General features: G+C 39.7%; 1 protein-coding gene across 3 annotated transcripts in view; it reads right to left on the bottom strand.

The window, feature by feature from the left end:
- The window catches only part of NCOA7 (nuclear receptor coactivator 7), an 85,753-nt gene that overhangs the window by 44,281 nt on the left and 21,001 nt on the right, over positions 1-20,471 (bottom strand). For all 3 annotated transcript variants that reach the window (XM_042880656.1, XM_042880674.1, XM_042880665.1), the window contains exon 3: positions 3,449-3,702. In XM_042880656.1, coding sequence (XP_042736590.1) covers positions 3,449-3,702 — 254 coding nt within the window. The remainder of the gene's footprint in view (positions 1-3,448; positions 3,703-20,471) is intronic.

Below are 20,471 nucleotides of genomic sequence, written 5' to 3'. Positions count from 1 at the left end.
TTCTGGGGAAAAGGGATTTATCTAATCAGTAGAATCACATTTGAGTCAGGTTGCCATCATTAACGTTTGCAAATTCATGAAGGCAAATATACTCACAAGCTTCTAAGGAAGCAGCGTGGCATATGAGAAACAAATTACTGTGAGATATAACATCTGTTTCCTGTTTCACAATCAAAAATGAAGAAGCACCTGTAGTCATGCAAAAATACAGAAGGGAGATTTATTTAGAGGACAGAGGTCTTCAGTCACTTACACTAAGAAACACAACCCTGCTGGGCTCAAGGAAACTTCAGTTTAGGAAGGACCTCCATTAAGCCACAAAATAACTTACATATGCCTCATCATATCAACCTGCAGATGAGAATCTATAAGAACGTTGCTATACATAATCATTTTGATAAAGTACAGAAAGGATTTAAAAAAAAAGCAACAAGTCAGATTTTCTTAACAGATTTTCTTAAAAAAAAACAAACAAACAAACAAAACTTTAGACATTAAGTCAAAGCTAGATAATTGGAAAATAACTACTAAACAAAAGCGACAACAAAAAAAGCAAATCCAGAAAAATGGTTAACTGTAGGTATGAGAGAGACATCCCTTCAGTCTGAAACACCATGGAAGTGACAGCTCAGAAGTAATCACGTGAAAGAACAAAAAAATGAGGTATCTGTACCCTAGCATTAAATAACAAAAGCATGTGTCTATGACATGATGTTCTCTCTTAGCCAGTTTCATACAAAAGTGTATCAACATTTCTAAACTAGTCTTTACAGATTGGCACTAAAAGACACTGAGGCTCTGGAACATTTTCAGAGAAAGACAACAAAGCTGGTGAGAGGTCTGGAGTGCAAGTCTTGTGAGGAGTGGCTGAAAGAACCGGGATTGTTTAGTCTGGAGAAGAAGAGGCTCAGGAAAGACCTTATTGCTGTCTGTACAACTACCTGAAAGGAGGTTGTAGTGAGCTGGTTGTTGGCCTCTTTCCCACATAACTATTGATAGGACTAGAGGGAATAGCCTCAAGTTGCAACAGGGGAGATTCATGTTGGATGTTAGGAAACACTTTTCTGAAAGAACACTCAGGCACTAAACGAGCTGCCCAGGAAGGTGGTGGGAGTCACTGCCCCTGGAAGCGTTCAAGAGACATTTAGATGTTGTACTAAGGGACATGGTTTAGTGGGAAATATTGGCGATAGGCGGATATTTGGCATGGGTAACCCTGGAGGTCTTTTCCAACCTTTGTGATTCTATGATTCTGACCACTACAGCAAACATCTTTCACCAGGGACCTGCTGAATTCATACTTCCTACAGAGCTCAGCCCAGCCAGATGGACATTTTTTTTGTCATCTTCCACATGCAGGCAAAGGCTAACTACTTAAATAATCCCACTCCCATAGAAGATGCTGCAGGTTTCAGGAGAACTCTCAGGAACTGCTCAGTCAGCACAGCAGGACAGCAAAGGCAGCAGCTGTTAGGAGAGCTGCAGTGACAAGTGCCTGAGGACTGCAAACTCGTTAACAGGTACAGCTGCTGCGGAAGAAGGTAGGTGTAACACATGCAGACTAATTCTATGGCAACCAATGTTTTCAAGTGAAACTACTGCATTTTGAGACTTGAACACAGAGCTATTACACTCATTTCACAATCAACAATCTTCTACCTCTCTCTAAGGTTTCACTTCTACAATTTTGATGCTCCAGCTGGGGAAAAGTCTTTATTTAGCAATGACAAAGCAGGCACTGAAATAACAAAGCAGGCTCTCTGTGGGTTTTTGTCAGTCTGGTCCGTGCTCAGCTCAACAGCAGAATTAAATTCTTGCATTTCTCAAAGCACTGCAGAACTTTGCACATCCACACAACAGCTACTGGTGTACTGAGTCACGATGTCAGTCCATGCAGAACATCAGAATGCTTACAAAACAAATGAGTAAAACCTGAGCTTCTACTGACTGCTGAATCACCAGCCAAAATCTGCAGAGCTTCCTGTTCTCCCTCACCAGTTCAGAAGGACCCTTGCTAGAAGCATGCCATCCCCCACTGCTCCACAGCAAGCACCAACTGCAGCAAAAGGTTTTCACAGAAGTCCTGAAACACCAGAAAAATTAAATCCAGCCACCTTACACAGACCTGGACAAACCAACAAGGAATTGCAGCTTTTAGCTGAAGCATTTTGTTAGCAATACAGCAGGAGTTCATACGTTGCCGTGACAGAGTTATAAGCTTCGTTTTGTTTTTAAAACAAATGCACCAACAAAACAGAAATAATTCAGATTCATTCCTGAAAAATTCCTCCTAATTTGGTCTCAAAAACAGTGTGGCTAGAATGTAAGACAAAAAACAAAATAAGTGTTCTCTTAGTTTCCAAATTATTCATCTTGTTAAATTCAAGCCTGCCAAATTTTATGGACTGACTGATATATCTCTGTAAACTCTTGTGCTTGCTAGGAAACGTTACTCAAGACTTACCATCCTTTTGGGAAGGCCCAGCTGCCTCATAAAAGACAAGCACAGACTAGATTGCATGTGCCAGTCAATGCATAACAGTATTGTTACTGCTGATTCATTTCCTTCTCCTAGAGAGAAATCCTCAGAAGTCAACTGCTCACTCGCACTGCATGAGCAGGAAAGAAGTCCACTTCTAGGATATTTACAATTTCCTGTTGTCTTCTTCCTCTAAGACACACAAACACAAAAAACACCTCCTTCTCTTAACCTAAGAGTTCCTTCAAAATACCAAGAGAGAATTTGAAAGGAGTATTTCATAAATTAAATATAGAACTACTTAGAGTATTTAACAAATTATAATCTAGAAACACAAACATCTGTGTATGACTCTTCTCACATATATTTATGCTTAGTTTTGACTAAATTACTTGCAAGAAAAGATGTGGGTTTTTTTTCCAAAAAAAAGGTATGAATGATTAACTGAGGCACTGATTACACAGAGGGAGAGAATGGCGTGAACAGATAAATTTTCAACCACATAGGTTTAGTTTAAAATTTTGTTTAAAATTATGTCATTAGTTTCCTTACTTGTTTACATTTCAGCAGATAAAATTGTATGAATTAAGACTGAAGTCTCAAATAGTGTGCATCATTTATGAAACAAATAACCCTACCAAAAATAAACTTCAATTTCATAAAGAAGAAAAACCTCAAAAAAAGAACTGCAAAGAAGCTAACAGTTGCCTATAACCTGTATTTTAGAACAGAGAAACACGAAATGTGTTTTGATTAAAAAAAAACAAAAAACAAAAAACATTGTTTTAAAGAAACTGAAGGATAAAGTTAGAGGATATACAGAGCTACGTAATCTTATTTCTTTTTACAGAAAGGATATGCAGAGTCAATCACCTCTTAAAGGAAACTCTATAAGATATAAGAAAAGCACATTAACTAGGTATCAAAACAAACATTAAAAAAAAACACTCTAATATCAATATAACTCACCAGTACTGTAGTATCTTTTAAGTTCTGTGCGCCTGATGTCTTTCAGTTGATTGTATTTTTTTTTTCTCTTTTCTTTGTCTGGAACAGCTTCCTTTTCCCCAGCAAATTTACACTTGTCTTCAGAGGAACTGATTTGCTCCAAAATAACTTTACTTTCATCATCTTTCTCAGCTGGAATTTTGGAAACAGGAGATCCAGGAGAATTGGCAGAGATGGTCTCAGTGTTTTGTTTGGCTTGCCTTTTCTTTTTCAAACTATATACAAAGGGGAAAAAAAAACAAACAAAAAACCACCATGAAGATGATACTAGTTAGTTCTTCACTTTCTCTCTTGATTTTTAAAGTTAATTCAACAACAAAATTCCTTAAAACCCTGTAAAAAACACATTTCTCATCAGTACCTAACATTATCCTAAGGCATATTCTTCAATCATCGTATCACCCATCACTTTGAGATTATCTTCTCAAGAGCAATAATAATAAAAAAAGAATGTTTTTACTATTGTTTTTCTTGTTCCTCTTCCCCATTAAAGAAACAGAAACATCCAAATGTTTTGTTTCTAAATCATTATATAACAAATTTTGAAAACAGAAACATGTTTTCAAGATGAAACTTAGGATAAAATAAAAGCTCAGATCCTAATGTACTATCATACAACAACACAACAATTTCACAGTCAACTGCTCCTGCATAATAGAAAGCTACTTGTTTTGACATAAACTTGTTATTTATTTCCACTTTGTCCAACATTACCTACCCATGCTAACCTACATTTGCTTTTGCACAGCCTGTGTCACCTTGTGCCCCAAGCATCACCCACTGCTTGTTCAGCAAAGATTGATGTGGCTGCAGACTGTTTGTGCAGGAACACTTCCCAGATTTTTATGCTCTTCTGAGAAAAAAACGTTAATGGCCTGCCCATAAATCTGTCAGCTTATCACTATAACAACAAGAGCATTTTCTTTTTAGAAGCCTTAAAGCAACCGAAGTAAAAAAGATGCTTCAAGAATCCTAACACCACTTTCTGCTAAGTCACCATCTTTACCTTTCAAAGCTCACTTTATGGCCCAAGGGTCAGAGCCACGAGAATTGCCCCCATATGCCACTACCTTAAGAATCATTTAAATATCGCACAGAACAAAAAATTCATCTTATGATACTTCTCTCCCACACTGACCTTTGGTTACAGAGGTTGGTTTTTCAGACCATGCAACCAACATTTTACAGTGAAATATACGAACAGACAGACTTGCAAAAGCCTCGCGCCTGTTGTACTCCTCTGTATACACACTTAAATGCTTTCCCAGTGACACAGCAGGAGATGTCCACTCTGCAGCCAACTCAGTGAGGATGAGTTCTGCCCCTGCAGTGGTCCCCCATTCACTCACACCCACTGATTCACAAAGCAACTGTAGTTCATGCTCTGCACAGCAAAATAATTTTATATGTGTAAAGCTTCATAGACTAGGTCTTGACTACATATAAGAACAACCTACACATTTCTAAAAAGATAAAAGTGAATACATCTATGTAACGAATTAAATGTTTTGTTTAGATTTCAGAAAATTTCAGTATGCAAAGGTAACTTATTTTTGACTAATAAGCCACAAACCTGATCAAAGGCTGCTGTAACAACTGCAGAACACTACAGTCACATTGCATACACTATGTCTCTATTTAGCCCTGGTGCGTATCTTCATAAAGCAGCCTGCTCCACTAACATGGCATATCCTTACTTTGTGGTTGAACTTGGTTCCAGACTTGTAAATGAGACACCCCTGACTTTTTACTCTAGCGACACAATGACCTTCCTGCATGTGCCTGTCACAGGCTATCCAAATCATCTGCTTTAACAGGCTGGAACTGGTAAGCCACCAGCAGTTCCATTTCCATCCACACTGCACCAGAGCCTTCCGTTCCACATTTCTAATGCATTTTGATCACCAATCTCATTAAGTAAGTTTCATGTAGTATGGATGCGTTATCTCAAAACAACCAACCAACCAGCAGAAAAGCAGCTATAATGGAAAGGTAACCCTTTTTTGAAAGGAAAACACCCACAACCCTCTCTAGAGGTCAACAGTCCTCACAATGACTCCAACAGCTTCATCAGTACTTCTCTTAAAGCACACTTTAACTAGAGTTTTCAAAGTTGCCCTAGGCAACTTGAAAAAAAGGGAGCTATGAAAGACCTGGTCCATTAGTGACAGGAAGGAGGAAGGCAGAAAAAAAACAGGACTGACCAGTGGTAATATCATCGACTTTTAACATTTAACCTTGCCTAACTGCCAGGCTGTGTACCTCACCAAAAGCTTATCCCAAAACCTGCAGTAGCAGTGAATAGGCAAAGCCACCTGCACGCTCCTCAGGTGTGTGATTAATGATCTGGGTGCTTCCTAATTCCTACTCTGTCCTCAAGACATGCATCACATTTTCCAATAATGCCTAGACTACTCCTGCCCAATTCTCTGTTTCGAGGTAACCACTGAGCTTTCAAAGTGGTAACCTTGGCACTAGAATAACCACCATATGAGGACTAAGCACCCACAGTGCCCATCTCAGGAGCTGGAGTTGCAGTAACTCTACTTGAGGAAATGCTCCATACTTAAAAGATACTGCTTTTAAGGGTCTCTAAAGTTGGGCCAAAATTACTTCCACACACACTTAACTCATTCTTGAAAGATCTTGACTAAAATATCCCAATGAACCAATAAGCTTGCAATGTCATTTAACACTAGAAGAACATCCTCAAACTCACTATGCTTTTTAACTTTACTAAGTACACTTTCTCAGAATAGCAAATACGAAGCCCTGCATATACACAAGGCAATTCAATATTATCATGCACTGGTAGAGCACTGCAGAGACAAGGCAGTAAACAGCATAGCTGGAGAGCCTGCTGCACATTTAGCCAAACTGCATCCCCTGCATTCGTCACTCTGAGCTGCACCACCCAGCAAGGCTGCTGAACACTTGACTGAAGTGCCCAACAAACATCTGAAAGGGAACTCATTTGATATCAGTGAATAACCAACCACAAAGAGCACAAGGGCCACGACACAGAAAGGCAAGCAAGCTGCTCATCCCTGCTTCTGTTGATGCTAAGGTTTCAAACTCATCATTCTCCTGAACAAGCTAGAGACTGAAGATCTTATCTGCTCCTTCCAGCTCTGTTATCTCCCACTGTTTCTGGCAAGATGGGAAAAAAAAAAAAAAAAAAAAAAAAAATCAATTTAAGAACATCATTTATCAGGCTATTTCCTTTTTCAACCACCTTGGAAGTTTTCTAGTGGTCTTGTTCCATTCTGAAAGACAGTTCTCTGAAGCCAACTAAAATTCTGTGTCCTGTGAGGAGAACCTGAGAACAATTAGGCTGCCCAGTATGGAAAAGAGCAGGCTGAGAGGCAGCCTCACTGTTCCCTGCAGCTCCCTGAGGAGAGGAAGCAGAGGGAGGTGCTGGGCTTTGATCCGGGTCACCTATGGCAGGGCAGAAACAACACAGAGTGCAGCAGAAGAGGGTTGAATGGGCATTGGAGATATTTCATTACCGTGAGGGTAGTCTAACACTGGAACAGGCTTCCTAGAGATTTGGTTGATGCCCCACGCCTGCCAGTGCTCAAGAAGCATTTAGACAACGCTCTCAATAATGCAATGAAATTTTGGTTAGCTTTAAAGAGTTAGACTTGATCTCTGAAGCTCCCTTCCAGCATTATTATTATATATATATATATTATTTATATATAATAATAATAATATAAAAAAGAATTATTTTATTCTACATAATGAAAACAAAAAATCAAGCTGAAGGCCAAATAATTAAAATTACTCAGTTTGATTGCAATGTCAGGTTTTGCAGTTAGAACAGCTTTACAAACAAAACAATATGCCTGTTTTTCAGTAAGCAGATAGATACTACTGCACAAGATGTCCATTTTGTAATGTCCCTGTCAAAGGATACAATGAGTTTCACCAGGAAAGTTATAAAGGGAAGGAAAAGGGACAGAGAAAAAGGGAGTCTTGGAGACACAAACAACTTATCCGCAAAAACACGCCTGCTTCTTCAGAAAGCCTTACACATTTGTAATGTAATTTAGACACCAGATAAAATTTCTCAAGCTAACTGGTTCTGACAGGCAAAACATGTCTTCTGGATTTACAGAGGCATCCTTTTACTTCTCCTCAAAGTCATCGCTTCCGAGTTGATCCAAACACTAAGTTTTCCAGGAGAAGTTTTAAGTCTGTTAATGTGAGCATTTGATGGCATGGGAGCTTCACTATGAAATCCCATGAAAGTTCTGAAGACACTGAGAGCAGGCTGCTCTCAGTTTCTGGCAGCATTTAATAGGGACTACTGATGTGAAAGGAGTGTAATTTCAGAGTATGCAAGTTAAAACAAAATGTCAGCAGTGCTTCCTTAAATTAATTGGCAATGAGGGTGGGGAGAATCTGGACACTGACTTACAGGAAAAGAACCAGGAAATATTTCAAGAAATATTTTAAGAAATAATCTTCCAGATTCAAGTATATTTGACTACCTACAAAAAGAAAATAGACATGCATTTTTAGAATAAAGCATCTAGATTTTCCTGTAACACTAACAACAAAGACTGTTAGAGTACAAAGAAAACAGTCCAGACAAAGGACAGGTAATGCTACTTGTAAAACTTTCATTAGAAAAATATGACCATCAAGAAAGCAATACATCCCTGATATCAAGAAAACAAAGAAACAAATCTGACAGTAACAATCTTTTTTCCTAGTAAATGCATTTGGCTTCAATTAACACTTATTCAACTGAAGGGCCTAACAAATAATTGGATTGGAACTCATTTTGTGTATACTTGGTGAGTAATCACAAAGAGCACTAGGGTTGTATCACATTCTAAAAACGTCCCAGGATAACAAGACCAAGCTTGATTTTATGAGATGTATTAGAGTGCTAAACATCATACAGCAGAAGTAACTCCATTGTGAAATGAAAACTTTTATAAAAAAATATATATTTTTTAAAAAGGGAGGTGGGGGTGGCGGGGAGAAGGGAAATGTAGAAGAAACCTTCATGACTTTTTAAAGCTGACAGTTTTCCCTTTGGGAAACTTTCTACAATATGCATCCTCTAAAATATGCCTTGGTATCTGCTATACAATCAGCACAACATCCTGCAGAATAGAAGCAGCCACATAAATCAAATTCATTGCTGAAATTCAGAAACCTTACAGAATGGCTGTGGCTTCATCCAACTTGATGTAACATGATGAATAAATAATCTCAGGCAAAGCAAGTAATGACTTCTTTCAGAGCCAAAGAAAAGCCAACGTGCCAAACCATAATGCCTTCACCTGACTTCTTCAATGCAGCTTCTTTTACTTCACAACTACAGTGAAGACAGTTCACCCTCAGCGAGCAATCTCAGTAAGTAGTGGCCTCAGTAAGTAAGAGCAACGCTATCAAATGCGTGCTGTTTCAGGCTACTGTGCACCCTGTTCTGGAAATAAGCAAGCCACAATTCTGTATGTTTACTATTAAAACAGATTTTAAGGCAAAAGTAAGCAACGGCACACATTTTTATATTAGATTTCAACAATTAACTAAAGGGAGAAAAAAAAAAGATAAAATTAACTCTTCTAGAAAGAAAAGCTATCAAGGACAACAGGTATGGGTACAATACATCAAGAAGCTGGTTATACTCTGCCAGTTCTCCAGAACAACAACATATACTGCAACCACAGGAACCTTTGATATTAGTAGCACAAGTCAAAGCTGGAAATTTCCAGCTTTTGAAATTGCAGTTACTAATTTACAACAAACACCAGCTCTATGTTTCACACATGGTCAGTCAGCAGCAGTGATCAAGATAGGCACTATGCTTCAAAGAGTAAAGTGCTGCATTGACAATGGGGGTACGTCCATCTCCTTCCTGACACTGCCATTAACATATAATAGTAATAAAGTATCTCAACCTTTCCTTCATTATCTGTAATGCAGATACGTAGCGATGCTGTTCTGGAATTTTAAAAGGCTGCACCTTCTAATACAGAACAGCTGTTGGATTAAATGAAAGCACTACTTCTTCCCAATTCTGCATACCAGAGGATTTTAAATAACCTATTTAAGCTCTCTTATGTTAATTTTTTGGGGAGGGATATCACAGTTTCCCAGTATAAAACTTGTGAGACTCTCGAGCTTTCAGAAAGTTTCTTTTTTTTTTTTTTTTTTTTTTTTTAATTCAGGAATAAAATGTTCCCACACAGCTTTAATAAACTCTACTTTCAAAGGCATAAAGTATCCCCATCTTTCTCAAGTTTACTTAGCAAAAAAGGTTACCATGTATTTAGCACTCCATTACCATGACAACAATTTCCATAGGGAAAGGATTTTTGAAAGCTGTTTTAGTTTGATTTAAACATTTATTTAAATCCTTCTTTTATAACCTCAGTTAATGCAGGCTCTGGTAGAACCGCTTTAGGCAGAAGGTAAAAATCAAGAAGTCTCTCCCTTGAGAGTTACTCTTCTAAGTTTGCATTAAACACATTAAACTGGCTTGTTCAATTAAACCCACACCACAAATCTCCCCTGTCACAAATACCAATGACCTGACTCTTACCACAACCCCATCCTGTTCCTACTCTTCTCCCTTTCTAACAGTGCTAGATACTTCTCTTACCATGGTGCTCATCCCCAACCGCTCCTATGTGCGCCAGATTCCTCCCAGACTGACTCAGCAAGACAATCTCTCTCCATTCAAACCCCTCGCCAGGAAGGAAGGGCTTCAACTTGTGCCCTCCAGCTGGTGCTCAGCTCCAGCCCATCCTTACTTTCACTGCCAGCTTGCTGACCTACTGCTACCACTGACACACCTGTTGGAACTGCAAAAGAAAAACAAGTAGTACAAACAGAAAACCCCACAGGTGTAGTTACATGGCTAAAGTAGTATGTTCTTTCAACATCTAAAGGGGAGCTACGGGCTCTGGGCAACCTGGTCTAGTGGTCAGTGATCCTGCCCATGGCAGGGGGGTTGAAACTAGATGATCATTGTGGCCCTTTTCAACCCAGGCCATTCTATGATTCAATGAAAGAAGGGGACAGACTTTCACAGGGACTGTGGTGACAGAACAAGGGGAAACAGTTACAAGCTTAGAGAGGAAGGATTTAGGTTGCATATAAGGAAAAGTCTTTTGCAGTGAAGGTGGTGAGGCACTGGAACAGAGATGTGGTTGATGCCTCCATCCCTGGAGACTTTCAAGGTGAGGCTAGATAAGGCTCCGAGAACCCTGATCTAGCTGTGGTGTCCCTGTTCATTGCAGGAGAGTTGGACTACATGGCCTTCAAAGATCCCTTCCAACTTGAAGGATTCTGTGATATTAGAGGATTATTTAATGAGTACAACAAGCACGTGGCAATAAGGCTGGCTTAAATACATCCTCAAAACTTTGATAAACTCCTCCCTCCCCACTTCAGTTAAACACTTGAATAAACTCAACTTCCACGAGACAAAAAGAAAGTCCCTTTGAAAGTAATAACTAACTAAAATAGGGAATAAAGTACAAGAACTGAGAATGTCACAAAACAAGAAAGAGGAAGACAGGACAGGAGGACTTATCAGGATGTGCACTGCTCAATATAATCATCACTACTCATCCATTTTATTAGATCAAGTGTTAAACTTTCCTGAACATATAAAGCTACTTTTAGTTTTTGGTTAAATGGACTGAAAGGTCAGAAGAAAATTTAAAGCCTAGTGACTACAATAGCAAAAGACATTTACAGTGAAGCAATAAAACAGCACATGAAAATCAATGATCAATAAAAGTGAAATCCATGGGAAAGAATTCTAATGCAACACATACAATGTCACAATAACATAACTAGAACCCAACTCAGGAAGAAAAACTTAGAGAATGTTATTTTAGCACTTTATACAACAAGCATTGAGAGCATCAAGTTAAATTGTTTCAAGCAATACTGCCATGAAAAGTGAAAAGCAGATGAAAAGTTTAGACATGCTGAGTTTGCTTGAGACATAAACAGGTACAAAAAGCAATTGTGAAAATTCATCATGGCAGGGTCTGTGAGGGGATAAGAACACAGTAACAGGGATACAGCCTTTTCCTCAGCATGCACCTATTACTGAAAACTGTTAAAAGCCTGTATACCTGTCAACACATTCGTGAAGAATCCCTGCATGCACACAGCACTGAGATTTTTTTGCCCTCTAAGTGTTCTTTTTGAAGTCAGCAGTAATGCACAGCAAGTGCACTGAAGCACAGTAAAAAGCACAGCAAACCCCTGGGCTTCAGGATGGGCACAATACAATTTAAGGAAAAGGAGATTCAGCTCCAGAAAGATTTCAAGCTACTTCTCCCAGCCAAGGAAGGAGCCTCCCTCCCTGTCCATCATTATTCCTGTCCCCAAAAGCTGTCTTAATTCTCACACACAAGTGTTTGTTTCAGCTTCTAAATGAAGTCACTTGGTTGACACTGCCAGCAAGGTAAGCAAGATCAGAAAGTAACCATGGCCAAAAAGTCAGTGACCAATGTAGAACAGACAAAAGTCTTAATTGTTTCTTCATTTAAATCACCCTATGAGGGATACTCCAAAGAAGGAGTAAACTAAGATTTAAAGCACCTGACTTTGCATTAGCTTTTGCTTTTATTTCATAAGTTACTTTGAAAATTAACTTTTAAATGTCAAGGCTGTATGGCACAACTGCCATGACTGGAATTATATAAGTACCACCATATATTCCTTAGGGATTTTGTTAAACACATCTGGAGCTCATACAAAATGCTGTGCAAACTTGCTTACAAACGGGTTGCAAACTTCAACCTGTCCAGGAATACAGCAAGAAGCACTTTCACACAAATGGAGAAAGGTTCTATTTAAAGTATTTCAGATTAGTTATTAAAAAAATCTCAACTAACCCACTCTGTGTCTCAGTCCTGTTTGCAATCATTGCTCCCAAACAACCTGCAACCTTTTTAACAAGTTAAACAGTTTAATTGGCTTCCTGAAAAGAGTTCCAATCAACACTCAGCACAGGAGAGGAAATGCGCGAGTATATGGTAGGTCCTGGCACATGGATTCAAGTTCAGAAAAATGCTCAGTAATGCTGACAGCAAGTGGGGAAAAAGAGGGATCTACAGCTTTAAAGGTATTGTTTCTTACAATGGATTTTTCATAAGTGAAAATGATAACCACACACACCCAGGCTATAATGAGGTCATTGGGTGGGTAAGGCACAGGGTCAAGTGCCACCACCTCCCCAGAGAGCAAGCAGGCCATCTATCTTCACCCCACTGCCTTCAAGGACAATGGCCTCATAGAAAAAAGGGCTGGCAGGAACCAGGTACAGTGAGTGCTTTGTAATATTCCACTTCCATCCCTACTTTGCCCCATCACTTCTCAGCTGGGAGTAGGAGCTTCCTGGAAGGACAGACTTCCACCTCCCTGCTTTCAGCTCTATTCCTACAAGTGACTTCCACTGTCCTGTAAACCGAACAGTATGAGTATTCATATGCATAAAATGGCCCAAATGCAACACTTCACGTGACCAGATTCACCTTCTACAGTTTAAGGACACTCAAGATTGAAAAAAAACAACAACAACAAACAAACAAACAAAAAAAAAAACCCAACAAAACAGAACAAAAAACAACCCAAAGAAACAAAAAACCCAAGGGGGTTTGGCAGCAGGAATACTTTCATAATACCAAAGCCCTTTTCTCAGCCTGGGAGAAAACAGTTTTTACAGGAACCACCATGCTCCAGGAGGAATCTGTATCTTTCCAACACAGATCCTGAGCACATAGAAATCTTGTTTCAAGAGAACTGATTTTTGAAGATCAGATGATTGAAATGTGTAATGAATGCCTTGAGACTATGTATTTATAAAAGCATTAAGAGAAAAAGACCCATTAGTGGACAGATGCACAACATTATGTGAAAAACATCACATTTAAGTTGTGTTTACTTACAATTGGCCACATGCTAAATTTAAGCTTTTAAATTTTACTGAAGAAAAAAACAGTGGTAAAAACTCAGAGTTATTATCAGTAGATGAAGTGCTATGCAAGACACATTCTCCACTCCAAAGAGACTGCTTCCTGACAGGAAAAAGCTCAGCACATGAAGACACCCAGGGAGTTGCTAGCTGATTTATGGCTCATTTGCATTACAAAAGTTTTCTGGCATTAGGGCAATTCTTTCCCTGCCATCAAATTCCTAACCAATTCTGCTGCTCTTCATGAGATTTTCTCCCACACAAATGAACAAAAAAGAAGTCCCGTAGACATCATCGAGACTTAGAGCACTGTTAACTCTATATGCTTAAATTTGGAAGATGGAAACAGTCGCTGCCTAGACAAGAATGTAAGACAGAAAAAAAACCCACAAACCTACAGTGACAACCTACCTCTCATAATCCCTTCTGAATTCAGTCTGCAAGCTGACTTAATGCTGAGGGCATGGGAACACAACAGCCTGGAACCACTGAGAACTGAGTGCCATCAGGAACCTGCCTCTGTCGAAATGCAGACCCCTGGAGGCATTGTTCACTAAAAACATATAATCCAAGAAAATTATGACATATCTCAAGATGCTGACTAATTCTTTTCAAAACATTTTACATCCCACCTGCCACCTAGTACCAAGCATAAGGGCTCATCAGGGCTGTTTCATAAGGTGGTAGGACAGCTGGGATTTCCTTCAGCACAAGCAAGAGATGATTAAGAGCACCACCAAGAAAAATCTGTACCACCAGGCACTTCCTTAGGAGTGTGCCTCTGTGCCACAGAAGTGTCTCTCTGCCAGGAACAGTGTGGCTGCTCCTGGAAGCACCAGAAGCTCCAGGAAGGGGCCCTCACAGAATCACAGAATCACAGAATCACAGAATCACCCGGGTTGGAAGGGACCCCAAGGATCATGTAGTTCCAACCCCCCTGCCTAGCAGGGCCACCAAACATACACATTCAACTCACTCCCCTCACTCACCCTCACTCCCCAGCAGCTCCCAGCCGGTGCACGAAGACCTGACAAAACCAGAAGGTTGTACAGGATCACTTCTTCTGGTGGCAGCTTGAGCTCAGCACTGGTTTATGGTGACTGTGGAACTACAGATCTGCTAGGTAATACTGTTAGATTTCCACCAGCTTTTAGGTAGGCTTAGTCACTGAGATTATGGAGAATTGTACACAGTAGGTCCTAAGAGCAGAAGAGAATATCCTTTTCTTGGAGACTGACAGGACAAGATTGCGTATGCAAACACTAGAAATGCAGCACAGTGCAGACAGGTAATTATATCAGTTTCTTACGGACACCAGTAAAAAGCCTAGATTTCAGCTACCCAGATCTAAGGCTACCTTTTGAAGGTCCCGTGTTTTTACAGCCTTTAGAATGCTACCTCCCTAAATTTCTCCAGCTGCAAAGAAGGAAGTTGCCCGAGGCCTCCTGCATACCCTCCATGCACTGCAGACAGTAAGGGAAGGGGAGGAGAGAAAGACAAAATACACTGACTGTATGAATAGCAACTCTTATCAAAACTGCACAGACTCCTACATCAAAAGGTCTACCACGTAACTACTTATGTTTAAAAAAAAAGAGGCTAAGTCAGTTTCTTTTTTAAAATAGTTTTTGTTGTTGTTGTTGTTGTTTTTAACAGTTTGTTTTTAAAGGCTGGTAAGAGACACCCAAAGGTCCCCTTAGGAAAGCAAGTATGAGGACACTGTATACTTGCTACCTAACGAACTAACTTTGTACAGATCTTACAGCAACAATTTTACAATTTTCACTGTAAGAAAGCATGTCTTAACATTAAATAAGCACAATCTCTTTTATCCTGCAACATAGGCTTCAATGAAGTAAGAACATCACGAATGCTTCCCTTTCTTCTCTTTCCTAAAAGAAAAAAATAAACAGGAAACAGAAAAAGAAAACATGAAACCTTTATACAGAACACTCACTAATTCCCAGTTTCAAATCCCATGCAGAGGGAAATAAATGAATAAGAGATAAACTACACAAGTCTTAAGCAAGCTTTGCATCTCTATAAATAGCATTTCTGGCATTGGAAAGTTTTGAAAAACCCTGAAGAAACATTTCAGAGTCACACTAGATACTTTCCCTAACCTCTGCTAGCAAAAAACAAAACCCTTGTTTGATCATAGACGACTCCACTACTCTTGAGGACAAAAGCATTGAAAGGAACCAAGACTGCACAAACAACCATGTTGTTTAAAATTCCCAGAGGAGGAACTCAAATAGAGAATAGTTCTGTGATTCACAGGGTAAGTAGAGGGCAATAATTAAGGCTGTTTTTCCAGGGACTCTCATCCTGCATCACAGAATTACAAGATTACTGATATAAAAACCTCAAAGTTCAGAAAACAACAACGTGAAGTGAGGAAGTATTTCCCAAGCTAAACAGCAATTCAACACATTCTTCCCCTGCAAACAATCATATTCCACAACATACTTCAGAAAAGGTACAATTTTCTCCCAGTTCTCCTTTTTTATTAGGTTTGTACCTATGATAAAATACTTCCATGTATTTTTAGATATGCAACAAGTACACAAGCAGCAAACATCCCTCAAGCATCAAAAAGATCTCACCAACTTCCCAGAAAACCTGCATTCAAAGTCTTTTCATGCTGCTGTCTGTGGACTTCTAGACATTCTTTAACATCTAAAAACTACAGTGGTTGTAAAAGACTGCTGAAATGCTAACCTAGACAGCAGCGGGCAGGAAGTTTGCTAAAAACATTGAAACCCCTCCATTCTAAGCAAGGAAAGACAATGCAATACTGTATGTTTCAGAAAAATATTTTTATGGCTTCTCTCAGCAGCCAACACAGCAATTCAACTATCCCACACACACACTTCTAAATAACAGAGCAAATAATATGCTTGTACCTACAAACCTGAAGGAGGGACACTTTCAGCTTTTCTTCAGAAACACTCTTGTTCAAATATACATGCTTCAGGCAAGTATACTATTGGACAAAACAATGGATGTAAAATGCAATATCTTTTTTAATTTCAGTAAAAGGATTATGAAGAAACATTTGTATATCTGGAAGCTGAGCTAAGAAATTTCCACTAGACAGATGAGCTGAAATGAAGCATTGTTTCCTCAAGTAATTAAAAAAAAATAATTATGCATCTACAGAATCTTGGCTTGAATATTCTTCACACCCAAGATAAACCTCCATGATGTTTTGTTTTAAGAACAATGTGTGGAACTTTTCCTTCTAACAGCAAAAAATAAATTATGGGTGCTACGGGAAACCTGAATAAACAGCAACACTTTGGCTCAAGAGAGCAAGAATTGCAAGAAGACAATTGCAGACAAAATAGTAACCTGAGGAGCACACAGCATTTGAAGAATGCCGTGTGGGCATAATTAGTCTGACCAAAGAAGAAAAGCATATACATACGCAATTTCTTCTCCAGGCCATCCTTCCAGACTCAAGGTGTTCAAAGATCAGCAGCTATGTATTAATGATTCCTACTGTAATGCACTATGAATGTTTGTAAGTTAAGTTCAGGTTAGGTTGTAAACATGACATTTATAATCTTTGTAAACCTTGGTTTTAATGTATAAATCTTAACTTGCAAGATTCACATTTAGGTATCTAAACTGAGAATCTAAATGAAATTAAGGTGTTGTGAATTATGTTATTTTCCTCAAATACTCACAGAATCACAGAAACACCAAGGTTGGAAAAGACCTTCAAGATCATCCAGTCCAACCATCCACCTATCACCAATAGCTCTCACTAAACCCTGTCCCTCAACACAAAATCCAAACATTCCTTGAACACCTCCAGGGTCGGTGACTCCACCACCTCCCTGGGCAGCCCATTCCAGTGCCTGACCTGTCTTTCAGAAAAGTAGTATTTTGTAACGTCCAGCCTAAATCTCCCCTGGCACAGTTTGAATCCCTCTGGTCCTATCACCAGTTACACAAGAGAAGAGGCTGACCCCCAGCTCACTACAACCTCCCTTCAGGTAGTTATAGAGAGCAATGAGGTCTCCCCTGAGCCTCCTCTTCTCCAGGCTGAACATTCCCAGCTCCTTCAGCCACTTCTCATAAGGTTTGTGCTCCAGACCCCTCACCAGCTTTGTTACCCTCCTTTGAACCCATTCCAGGGCCTCAATGTCTCTCTTGCAGTGAGAGGCCCAAAACTGGACACAGTACTCAAGGTGCGGCCTCACCAGAGCTGAGTGCAGGGGCACAATCACTGCCCTGTTCCTGCTGGCAACACCGTTTCTGATGCAGGCCAGGATGCCATTGGCCTTCTTGGCCACCTGGGCACACTGCTGGCTCACGTTCAGCCGAGCATCAATCAATACCCCCAGGTCCATTTCCTCTACGCAGTCCTCCAGCCACACCGCCCCAAGCCTGTAGCATTGCCTGGGGTTGTTGTGGCCAAAATGCAGGACCCGGCATTTGGCCTTGTTGAAGCTCATTCTATGGGCTTCAGCCCAGCCATCCAGCCTGTCCAGATCCCTCTGTAGGGCCTCGCTACCCCCAGGCAGATCCACACTTCCAGCCCACTTGGTGTCATTCGCAAACATACTGAGGGTGCACTCAGTGCCCTCATTGAGGTCATCAATAAAGATATTGAAGAGGACAGGCCCCAGCACCGATCCCTGGGGAACACCACCTGTGACCGGTCACCAGCTGGATTTAGCTCCATTCACTGCTACTCTCTGGGCCCAGCCCTCCAGCCAGTTCCTTATCCAGCCAAGAGCGCACCTGTCCAAGCATGGGCTGCCTGCTTCTGCAGAATACTGTGGGGCAGGAGAACACTGTGGGAAGGCACACATCATAAGGCACACATCGTAAGGCAACATGAGGTGAATATCAAGTGTATGACTACTTTCAGGCTCTGAGTACTAGCAATCTGGAGATAAATGGTGCCTCTTCCTACTCAGATGGGTTTTGGAGAAAGTCTTGTATATTTACACAGTTGATGGTTTTTTGTTTGTTTAGGCTTTTGTTTGTTTTTACAGAAGTATGATGCTAACAAGACGAATGTAAACTCAATCATAAAAGCACACAATTTCCAGCGAGAATATTTTCCCTAAAAGAAGTGCTTCATCTTTGACTTCAGGAAACTGGCTCTCAGTGTTCACCAAGAAATTGGGAACTGAAGTTATTAATTACACTGGAAATGATATAAAAATAAAATAATCCAATGTAAATATCAGTTTTAAGGTACCTCTCTAGACAGCATTCCAGATAAGGTCATAAACTGTAGAGGTAGCTATTAATAAGATTGACATAAGCGACTTGTCTACCTGTTGAAAAACTTCTTTTTTTTTTTTTGCAAATAAGCCATTTGTTGTTCTCTGATAAGGAAATAGTTGAGAGCTCCTTGACATAATGATGACAGATCATACGAAGTACAGAAAATGCTAAATTACAGCAAGAAAGTCTATGCAGTTTAGAAAACTTAGAACTAAAAAAGCCTATTCTGTCATATGTTAAAAAACCATCTCAAATGCTTTCCTTGTGATTTCTCAACTCCTAGAACTTCTTATCCAAATACATGCAGTAGCACCAAGAGACAAGAGCAAAGCAACTCTAGCCTCAAACTGCACATTCAGTCTTCCAGTTCATCAACTTATACTCAAGTTAATTCTGTCCATATGATGTGCCACTCATGTCAAACTGCTTTAGCTGAGAGGTAGGACTAGAGGATCTCCAAAGGTTCCTTCCAACTCCTGTAATTCTGTGATTTCAGTAATTTCTTTCTAAAATTAAGTTACATTTTTATAAGTTACTCATTTTAAATTTGTCTTAAACTGTTACTGTCAGGAATGGAACTAGGTTTCTATAGGCAACGGTGAGAATATATCAAGGGATACTAAGTTGGTGGGGGAGAGGCGGGGGGGGGGGAAAGTCTGCTCTGTTTTTCATACTAATTAAAATATTGCCTTCAGAAGGTATGACAGGATAGCCCCTCTAGCTCTGCTACTGCAACAGCTACTTTGTTAAATTTAGTGCTTTCAGACTGTACCTCACCACAGCAAAATCTAACTTACATACTTTTTGAACTGTTACATAACATCCTTTCTAAATCACCTATGTGCACATGCCATAGACAAAGTTACCTCTGTTAACCAAAGTACCTCTGTAACCAAAGTTACAGAGATACCTCTGACCTTGACCCTACACAGCAGGCAGGGAAAAACGGAAAGGTTCTCCATTCTCTAACAGCAGAGGAGAGAAGCAGGGACTGAAGGGAACTGCAAACAGTATCAAGGTTCAAGGGCACATAATTACAGTTAAAAGAACCAAGTGTCACAGGCAGACAACAGCAGAACAGAGACTTAATATATACAAATGCGCCACTGCAGACCCATATTAGATTGTACCATTTATTTTCTGACTGGCTGGATACCAGGAAAGCCTTTGGAGTAAGAGGAGACAGTTCTTTGCAAATGCTGGAAAAAACATTGGTACATTTAGGAGCTGATGGCACAGAAGTAAATAGAAGAGCCTAGAAACAAGTTTGAAAAAAATAAGCAAGACGACTTAACTATAGAGAATGGTCTTTAAGTAGGAGTAGCAGTCTCAAATAAGGACCTATTACATAAGAGAAATTTATGCTTGCATGTTACTCTCATACTTCAACTTCTTGCCTGTTAAACTCCTACGAGGTGTAACATCTTATCTGCATAAGGAATCTAAACTGGTCTTTAAAAATTGTAGAGGCTTCTGTTTGAAAAGTTACTTGTTTCATTTCTTGCCAAAAATATGGCCAAAAAGTAAGGCCTTTAAGCACAACAAACAGCAGGTAAAGGAGTATTTGGCAAGCAGAAAGAAATGCTGAGGGCTTTATTTCAGCTTTGCTTCCCTGGTGGAGGGGTGCAGACGTCTGAAAACTGTTGTCCGGCTTTAGGCAAATACTGAGGCACTGACAGCATGAAGATCTGTAGAGAAAAGATAGAATGGCTTCCTTCTAGAGGAAGTTTAACTACTTTCAAGGCTTGATGTTTACATAAACTTAATTGAAAC

Source organism: Lagopus leucura, unplaced genomic scaffold (genome assembly GCF_019238085.1).
Source record: "Lagopus leucura isolate 7727_CA_CO unplaced genomic scaffold, USGS_WTPT01 Super-Scaffold_73, whole genome shotgun sequence".
Taxonomy (NCBI): domain Eukaryota; kingdom Metazoa; phylum Chordata; class Aves; order Galliformes; family Phasianidae; genus Lagopus; species Lagopus leucura.
The sequence above is the reverse complement of the archived record's forward strand: the minus strand, read 5'-3'. Positions and strand labels throughout refer to the sequence as shown.